General features: G+C 38.8%; 1 protein-coding gene across 1 annotated transcript in view; it reads right to left on the bottom strand.

Annotated features, from left to right (window-relative positions):
* Positions 1–7846, bottom strand: part of PARK2 (parkin RBR E3 ubiquitin protein ligase) — a 657679-nt gene extending 649833 nt beyond the window's left edge. The window contains exons 1-3 of the mRNA XM_009320759.1: positions 7719–7846; positions 6960–7075; positions 5415–5588 (exon numbers count right to left, since the gene is read on the bottom strand). Of these exons, the coding sequence (XP_009319034.1) occupies positions 5415–5588; positions 6960–7075; positions 7719–7846 (418 nt within the window). The remainder of the gene's footprint in view (positions 1–5414; positions 5589–6959; positions 7076–7718) is intronic.
* Between the last annotated feature and the right edge of the window lie 2484 nt (positions 7847–10330).

The raw sequence follows: 10330 nt of genomic DNA, 5'->3' as shown, positions 1-10330 counted from the left end.
GGACAGATGACAAGACCATTGAAATGTATTTCCCTAAGACTGGGAAAAAAAGTCTTGTGACAGCATCTGACTGTGGTGATCAGTTCCTCTTTGGCTCAGCACATCACTTGAGAACACAGCCCTTCTTAGCTCAAAAACCTACATCTAGACTATTTCACATTAGAAAGTATTATCCCTTCCTTTTCAATATTAAATCTTTCTCATAAACTGTGAATAATAATTTATCCAGTACAACTAACCAGTTTAGAGCAGATTAAAAACAGGAAAATGCACAGAAAGGATAAATAAAGGAAGAGAAGGTAGAAATCAAGGTAATGTAAAATCCTCACCACCTGCTAGAGTACTGTGGAAATGTTCTGTAAGTCCCTCTGTTATGGCACAACTGCGCATCACCTCTTAAGGCATAGGCTGAAGGCAGCTGTTCTAAGTATCATTTTTATTTCAATAAATAAAAAAAAAAATTCAGATGCTTGGGGCTCTTGCATCCTCAATCATACAGCAAGATACTGTTCTATTATTTTAATCTTTATATTTAATGAACATAAGATACATCTGCAGGCACTTCATAAACGCTGAGTGCATGTCAGTTGCTGCCTGGAATTTCTACAACCTAAACTGTAGAAATGCAACTGTAGGATATACATAGTGTGACAAACTAGCAGCAGAACACAATATAATGTGACGGCAGTAAATCTTGTTCCACAACTTTTGATTGTTATTTCCCGGATTTCAGCGTGTCAAGGGAATTGCAAAAAGGAAAGAAGTAAAGCAAAATATTAAAGAGGAACAAAAAATTGAAAGAAAAAGATGAGTGGGGGAGATTATGCAAGCTGAGGTCAGGACTGTAAAGGAATAGCTCAGAGCTGTGGCAGGCTTTTATTAAACAGCAGTCAGCATGTGTTACTGAAAGTCCAGTTAAATGGTTAAATAACTTTGTGCAAAGTTCTTTGAAGTGTCTTTCCACAGCAACTCCAGCAGCCTGGAACTGTTTGCAGTCTTTTTCTTCACAGGTTTGTGTATCTAGGTTCTGCATTAGAATAGGAGATCTTCCCAACACTTTTTGCGCCCAGGAGCGCTGGAGAGCAGGCCAGTTCAGTCAGTTGCATTTTAATTTCTACCCTGCTTCCACTACATCAAGTCCTGCTTTGGAGGCTGCTGTCACCGTCACAAAGCTCTGGCCAACTGGCTTGCATGATTTTTTTCTTGACATATATATGGGATAAAATAAAATCTCATCAGCATTAGAATAACCAGTCCCACAGGAATTCATGTAGCCCTTTCATCAGTTAGCAAAAATATCCTCAGTTCTCTCCAAGAAAACTCTCAAACAGATGTCTTTTCATCAAAAAGTTGCCAAATTCTGACAAACTGGAGCCAAGTTGAGACAGCAAGATCCTGAATCTTGATGCCCTTGCACTGAACATCTGCCAACAATTCCCTTCTATAAAGAGGGAAATCTAACCACAGAACCTCTGCTGTCTACATAAGGAGTGAGATAGTGTCTCGGAGATAATGATTTCACACATTTCCGGCTGTATGGCTGAAAATCAACACCTTAAACACTACCTTGAGATGAGCGGGTTGCTGTTGCAGATATTGATGCATTGATATGATGTTTTCCTGGCAAAATGGCCTGCTGAATATTTTGCACCAGGTCCAGACTGACCGGTTTATGCAACAAAGTTAACCATGACTTAATGAGTTGCCACTCACTGCTGAGCCATAATAACTGGCAGCATTAGGCCTCCTCGATCACTGCATTTGTGAAATAAAATTAATGCACTTTAATGTAAGCCAACTTCACAGCCACAGCAGAAAAAGAGCCTACACAGGCAATAAGTGGCAACTCATTAAGCTAGAGTAATTTGGTTCCTTCTGATCATTTGCAAATTATCTTCACCTAACAAATGATTTTATGATGTAGTCACACATAGAGAGCAATATAGTAATCTAACATAAACAATGTCTATAAAACTCCATCCTTGGTGAGGTTATTTCTCTCCTTAGCAAGGAATAAACTCTCTCATGGAAACATCTTTAGTTCTAGCTAACACTAAATGAACATCATAAAAAATATCATAAAAAAATTAGTTCTAGCTAACACTAAATTAATATCATTAAAAAACGAGACATTTTTATGTCTTGATTATTAACTCAAATTTTAAGATTGAGATATTTGATTGTTTTATTTCCTTTTTAAATAAAAATCATGATTGACTTTTATTCAAACAACCGTTTATGGAAAGCAATACAGCAGTATTCATAAATGCTACATTTGTACCTGATGATAGTTTTCTACAAAGTCATGAGCATCATGGAAAGGGTGAGTCGGGATTGGGCACTCACTTCCATTGCAACGTTTAGGGGGCATCATATTAGCCTTGTAGGAGCTAGGTTCAAAACAGACAAAAATGAGGTGTTTGCTTACGCTATTTGCAACAAACCCTCCAGAAAACTCTGCCAGAGAAGTGGTAGATGCAGGTTGTGTAACTTCGGCTCAAGGGCAGAAAAGAAACTGGCAGTTACTGCCTAGGCAGCTCAGTAATCTTTCTACTGAAAAAGAGGGGATAATATATACTAGTAAGAAATAAATAGTTTATATGTAGGTTTTGAGCTTAGAAGCGCTATGTCTTCCAGTCATGTTCTGAGCCAAAGAGGAACGTATCACTGCAAGGACAATAAAAAGTAACAGATATCGTCACAAGATATTTTTCCCATTCTTAGGAAAATATGTTTTAGAGCTCCTGTCATTTGAGTTAAAAATAGCTGTGAGAACATCAGGGAGAAATATCATCTATGCTTGCGCTATTGTCTTTCTTCAGAAGGGTCTCTCTGTTTACAGTCAGTGTTGGAGATAATAATACATGGGGTTAAACAGACTCTTGTTCTGAACAACTATGGCAGCTCTTTTGTAGATGCCCTGGGTTTGTATTTCCATACATGTACTCCATAGAATGTAACACTGAGTAAAATCTAGCAAGTAGGCAGGTTAACAGTTTCCTCCTGACTCTTCTTCACTACCAAGTAATCCAAACCAAGAATAGAGGCAAATAAAAAAGACAACAGCTCAGCAGTACTCTTTTTTTCCTTCAGAACTATGCATGCACATGCAGTTGCTTTCTTGTATTGCAGTGAGGCAAATTTTAAACTCAGCAATTCTCACAGTAACCTAATTTTGTTCTAGGAAGTATGCCTCTTAATCCAAGAGACAAGCTAAATTTGTCCAGTGAATTATTTCCTGTGAATAATTCACTCAGTTTTACTATACCCAAATTCTCTTTAAAGTTGGAGGAATGCATAGCTAGCTAACCTAACACTACAATTATGTTGGCATTTCCTTAAAAAGTCTCTTAAAAATGCTATTTTCCTAGCTATTTTTGTCCTGATTTACTGGCTGCTTATGTCAGCACAAAGCTGCCATGAACTTCCTTGATACAGAATCAAGCTAAATTCATGTTTCATTTTAAATAGACACATACTGTTCTTTAATGTGCTTGGATACGGATAAGAGTCTTTAAACTCTACATATTTCCAGCTATATGCTACAGCTTTCCATATTAATAAGAAGTATTACATTTTTTAAAAAATGTATACTCTTGCAGCTTTTAAATTACCCCTGTCCTGTGAAAGAATGGGCCAGTATTTTTGCAAAGACTGCATGAGTTCAATTAAATTCATGAAAGGGTCAGAAAACCTCAAGTAGGACTATTGCAATAGCTTTAAGGCAGTAAAGGGGACTGCAAGGTGAGGGCTGCAATAGTGAGATTCCACTATTTTAACAGTTATGCTCATTTGCAGTTCCCCAGGAAAATTAACACATTGTTCTTATGGTATCTACATTCTGCTAAATACTAGAAGCTTTGGTGGACAGCTGAAGATCCACTCTGTATAATAAATAGATGTATGATAAAAAAGGCAGCTGTCACACTTCACTAAGGAAGGAGCTTTCTAACCTCATTAAGTTTGTTAGTCGTTCAGTATAGGACAAACGAGTATAAAAATTTATACAATGCATATTATAATATGGATAAAAATGGTATCTACACCATTGGAATGGCTATATAGAAACAGATTAGTTCCACATACAAAAAACCCAGAAGTCTCAGAGAAAACATACCTACCCACCCACCTACCAACATGGAAATCTTTGTTTTCACTTTGTTTAATTTCTACAAGAGCTACTATAAATAAAAACAAGCCAAAACTCAAGGGAATGAACATTGTTATAGTCCAGGACAGTGTTAGCCCAGTACATGGCTGTATGCAGTATAGCCATGTGCATTGCTTGAAGGGAAGGGATGAAGCCAGCTGCTTTGGAGAACAGAAACATAATAGAGCTTATTTCCTTGGTGTTTACAGGTCTATGCTAGTTTTCGAATCTCTAGGTTTCTTTGCTTTTACTCATTCCACGTCTGGGGATCCCAGTATCATTACAATCACGTTCTGATTTGTTTTAAAACACACGATGCGCAAATGAAATTATATTTCATGACTGAGCACTCAATTTTAAGGCTACATGCCTCAGCCTCTTTTCCTTGAGCATCTTTCCAATTTACCCGTTTTACTGATAAATAGTTCTCTACTAGCACAAAAAAGAGCTTTGATGTTCTGGGATAGGCATATCCCTGCCCTTCACCTTTAAACGCTAACCTCACCCTGCTTCCTGATGCTTTGCTTTTCTTTTGAACTGTGGGCATGATCTCTCCTCCCTGAGACCCATCTTCTCAACAGTAAAATTACTGCAATAGCAGAGCAGACTTAGGAGGACGATTGCTCTGCAGAATGGCCTGAAAAAACACTATCAGGGCACTGGGGGCACCACCAGCCCTGACTGTCCCCGCCTGGCTTCCCCGGGTGGCTCCCCACTCTGCCCAAGGCCCAGGGCCCTCTGTCAGCCCCCCGGGTCTGTCAGCCCCTGCCTCAGCGACGCCACAGCAGGGCCCTTGCCGAGGCCAGGCCCTTGCCGAGGCCAGCCTGTTGCTGTTCCTGCCTGGGCTTCTCGCATGGATGTGACCTGACTTTTCACCTTGTATTGATCTGGCAGTGGAACTCTGTCCCTCACCACGTGCCCAGCCTCGCCCACCCCGTTGTGGGGCTGCACTCCTGCCTGCCAGGCCCCAGCTCCAGCCCCGGCCCCAACCGCCGCTCTGCCCTGGTCAGTGCAGTGTAAGAGGAAATGTAACATCTCTTCAGCCACGGCAAATGTGAGAGTCTCAAAACATGCTCTAAAATGGCGCGCGTGCGCATGCGTGTGTGCGTGCGTGTGGGGGGCGGGGGGGGGCAGAGTGCTGCTGCTGGGAACCAGGCTCCTGTTCCTTAATCAAGATGCAATTTGGCCCAGGCGGGTCGTGTGAATGGCACTCCACCCTGCCGGTGCCAGCACAGCTGGCCTCCTCCTCCTCCTGCCGCCTCACCGACAGAAATCGGTAATGCAGCAGTAAATGTGGTTAAACCCGGACTCTCAGGCCTTGCTGGGCGCTTCACCTCTGTGTGGGACTGAGCCTCTGGCTCCACGGCCTTTGGCTTCCCACCGGTGCAGGGGCTGGCAGGACTACGATGCCTCCTGCCTCCTGACAGGCATCCCTGGCCTGCAAGAAGAAGGACTGCCCACATTGCACACAGGCAGCCTGCTTCAGCTCCAAACTTTTCAGAAAGACATGACAGTCTTGAAACAATTTTAAAATGTCCCTGCCTTTTAACATTTGAAAAACACTTTTTGTTCCAAAACATACAGCACTTCTGTAGCAACTTGGAATTTACCCTGACAGGTCCACGTTAAATTCTTTTGGCAAAATTACATCTGTTAAAGACGTAATGTAAAGACTAGTTAAAGATCCTAAATAATTACACTAGCTTTAGTAAAACTCTTAGCTGTTTGCTCCTCTGACAGTAAAATGTAACCCCTTAAATCAAAAGAGATGGGTTGCCAAAGAAATTTGCAATTGTGTAATAGAAATGTGTGCCCAACTTTTCTTCTGAATTAGTTAAAAGACATTCCTGTAGCTAAGCTTGAAGATTTACTATATTTCAAAGATAATTTTCTCCCTCTTCAGTTTTTCAAAGCTCTTCCCCCCCTTTGTTGTTTTTTTTTAACATTTACTTTTGCTATCTATCTCACACCCAAATAACAAACACTCCCACGTTAAATACCTCTAAGTCCCTGACACACAAAAATATCCAGCAGCCACTTTAGCCAGGCAAAAACATATGGCCCAAATTGACTGCCAAAAATAGTCTATCATTTCTACTGTAAAACTGCTAGTTAGCTGGAAAAAAGAAACACAATTTCGAATATCCCAGTGTCACGCCAGAATGCTATGAATTCAGTATATTCTTTGAACACACAGAAATTAATTGGACCTATTTGAAATATATGCAATACAGTCATTACAATCACCCCTTAATTATATTAGATGTCTAAAAGTGGGTGTGTACATAGATATATATATATAGATTATATATATGTATGTACAAAATCTCCAATTCAGAATGTTGTTATTTCAGTACAGAGTGAAATCCTTATTGACTGAGCAGACGTAGACATGAACTTGCTGAATGGGATGAGAGTAAGGACTCCAGTTCACAGAATATGGTTACTGGGCACATGACTGAAATACTATTACAAATATGAAAAATTAAAACCTCCAAATCATAATGAAATGCCAAAATACAGTAGGAGGCCTCAGATTGATAAATGGTGATGTATATAGTACATCAGCTGAATACGATGGGATAAAAGTTGGGAAACATTTCAGATACCGTACAATCAACTTTGCTTCTGTTTTGTTGTTTTTTTCAAATCAATACTAAGCAGAGCCAAAGGATAGAGTGTGTATATATATTATAGATATGCACACCAAATAGTGAAGACCATGTGGAGCTATGCTGTGCCACAAATTTACTGTGTAAGTTTCTTGCCACTTTACCAATTCTCTACCAATCTGTTTTGCTGGATTTACCTTTACTATCCCATACATCAGCAACTTGGAGGAAGATGACATAATGATTTCTGTCTCTGTCTGTCAGATCTAGGTCAATAGCTGATATGAAGTTAGATATATCAAGGCCTGCAGGCCTATAATTTCGAGGTATATTTCACTAGAAAGCTAAGAAACTATAGGGTTTTTTATTAAAGACTAAGATAGCTATATAAAGTAATTTCACCATTAAAAAGGAGGCCTCATAATCTGAAGTTTTAGCTTATCGCCACGATAGATCAAAATATCTCAGATATCAGAATCTAGTTCAGGTCATAGTTCCCCTGGAAGAGCACATTTCCTTTGGCAAATGTAATGTACTGAAGTCAAAGATTTTGCAGGCTTGTATCATTTAATGAATGTCAGATAAAGAAAAGGATTTAAAAGATTTGCTTTGACAAAAGCAAGATCCACATAAATTAAAATGTGAAACAACAGCTGAATTGATGATGACAGGATGAATCAGTTCCTTCTTGCTGAAGCGAAAGCTTATTTAAAACAATTTTTAAGTTAAAATATGCCTTTCATTTTTCTTAGATCAAAATTTAGACTTTTCCCCCAAAAAACAGAAGCTCAGAATTTTCATTCTGACTAACAAGGCATGAAGTTAAAATTTCTGAACAAGCAGAACAATAAATCTGTGTTTCATTACATGTAATTCTCTATACATGGGCTACTTTCTGCTTTACATTGGAAAAGCTGAAGCTTAGTGAGAGGCAGCAAGTGCAGGCTGCATCTAACCTTTGGGAATGGGAAACACTGCTACCAAGATGTATCTGCATAGCAGTTCCACACATTCTCTTGCAAAAATCCCGTTTTGCACACCTTACACCCATGGATGGTGGTGGAAGATAGAAACGCACCACCATTTCTGTGAGGCATGTGAGGCGCAATACAGTTTGAAACAGCAGAATCTATCTTAACTTTGTTTGGTTTAAATGCTGATTGTGCTGACCAAGTCTTTCAGCTCTCTGAAGAAAATCTGGTAGGCCAGTATTATTATTTTGCGCCATGTGCTGTGTTTCCATTGTTCCTGCTGTCAGGAGGAATGATGCTAAAGAGCAACATAGTCTTCTATGGGATTTGCTCATTTTCAAAACCTATTTTGAGGCCTGAAAGAACAGGCAGTCTTTTTTGCTGAAAAAACCCAAGTTCTTCATTCTAACTATGAATATTCCCAGAAGAAGATCCATCTCAATTTCACGAACACGCCAATACTTCTCAAGATTTCCTTTCTTTCTGTCTTTCTGACAAAACAGGCACACAGCTGCAGCCAATCACTCCCTGTGCCAGTGCATTTGCCAATTAGTTCGAAGGAAACCTCCCAGCACACAAGGCTGAGCTTACGATCAGGCAGGAAATTATGGTCTATTGTGCAATTTTTTTCTCGTCTGTGATTGACTGCACATCAAAGCGCCACTCAATGGCAGCCACTGATACTTGTTAAGGTAAAAATAGTTTCGTAAAAGCAGATGGTGGAACCAAGACACCAGTAGATCAGAAATACTGAGTCTGAGTATAGTATACTTTATATGGGGCTTTTAGAAATAAAATGGAAGGATTTTAACCCGTAGCGTTCCTTTGCAGTATATTGACATTGCAAACTCTATGGTGTTTTCAGATACAGTGGATGTTTGCCAAGTTCTCCTGATCAAAATTTTCCCTCCCACCCGATTTAGTGTGTTTTGGACATCAGCAGCTTTACGCCTGTAAATAGGTAAATTTTTTCATAGCATATGCTCCATATATAGGCTCTATCGGTATATGAAGATAGGCATATGAATAATTTTGTATGCAAATAACCTCACTGAGCTCAGTAAGACTTTTTACATTTTTACAATGTTTAGGGATAAAATGATTGTGACATATATAGTTACAATGTCAATATGTCCATCTCAGTAACACATTTTTTAACAACATATGAACTCAATTACTTATAGAGAAAATGAACTGTGGCAATTTAGGCAAGTGATAAATGTGAAACAAGAATAAAATCAGAAGAAGATTTACTTAAATAAAGCCATAAAATGTTTTAAGCCAATCATCCAACTAAAACCACACCTTTGTAATGGGACATGTGAGCTCTGAATAGTGACTGGAATTAAAAATGAGATACTGTGGCAAGCTAAAGGGCTGAAAAAATTACAGAAATAGGTCATTTGGTTAGATATTTAGAGATGTATTTAGAGGAAGTTAGCAGTATAACTAAATCAGTTTAAGAAGAATAAGAACTCTGAACAAAAATTGCTGTTTTAAACTGGGTATGTCAAGCATTAGGTACAAACATGTGACAATGTTCTTGGAATCCTCATAAAATATGGACATATTTCTTCTTATAAATTATAATTCTACACAAAAGAAGAGTTTTCTTTAGTTTCTCTTTCCTCTAAAGCATTAATCTTAAATGACACAGCTGGATCACAACAGAATAGTTAGTTATTCTCAAATAAAATAATAATAATAATTCTCATTACAGACAAAGGAAGTTACATCAGTAACAAAAATACGTGCAAAAGACTTTGAGCCATTATTTATTTGTGATACCACATATGGTGGTAATTGCAAAACTGCAAATATTTATCATCAGATAGATGAAATCCTTATTTTCTTTCTTGAAAAAAATCCAGAAGACCTAGCACACGTCTCATGATTCCCAGAGAATTAACATAGGTCACTTTAATAGAGGGGGTACTTTAAATTTGCCAAAACACACCATTATTTAGTTTAATAATGCATCCTACAAAAGATTTTTTTGCATGATTAATGCAATTGAAACAGCAACAGGAATTGAACAGTTACACTATGCTAGTGAAACTGTTTCATTGCCATGATAAACAACTTCTATAAGGATATTACTTACAACAAGCAGAGAAACCAAGTGTATTAAATCAGATTAAAAAGGGAATGTTACCGTCCCCAGAATCCAGCTTTTCTGAAGGCAGCATTTTTATGTGCTTTTCACTCCTAAGCCTTGCTGGCCTAGTAAGCGGTAGGAAGAATTTCTAAAATCCTAAAAGTTCCTGGCTTTCACATGAAGTTGTAGGAGCCTGGAGTGCAAACTAATTCTAGGCAATCGGTGGACTCGGGCTACCCTGGATTTTCAATAGTGGTGCTCTGGCCTGTCCATTAAATACTGTTAAGCCCTTTCATCGCAAAAATAGCCAGAGCTGATGTAGAAATGGATGCCTTCTAAAACAGAAGGGAGCACCAAACACCATGATTTAACAAAATGATAATCCTTAGCTTGAAATGCCAGGAAGACCCAGGAGACCTCAGAAGCCTGAGGCCTGTATCCAGACAACACTCAGCAGATAATTACTCTAAGTGACTCATAAAAGATTACTTGAAAAATA

The sequence above is a fragment of the Pygoscelis adeliae genome, unplaced genomic scaffold, assembly GCF_000699105.1.
Source record: "Pygoscelis adeliae isolate BGI_AS28 unplaced genomic scaffold, ASM69910v1 Scaffold33, whole genome shotgun sequence".
Classification (NCBI taxonomy): Eukaryota; Metazoa; Chordata; class Aves; order Sphenisciformes; family Spheniscidae; genus Pygoscelis; species Pygoscelis adeliae.
This window is presented reverse-complemented; position numbering and strand designations above follow the sequence as displayed.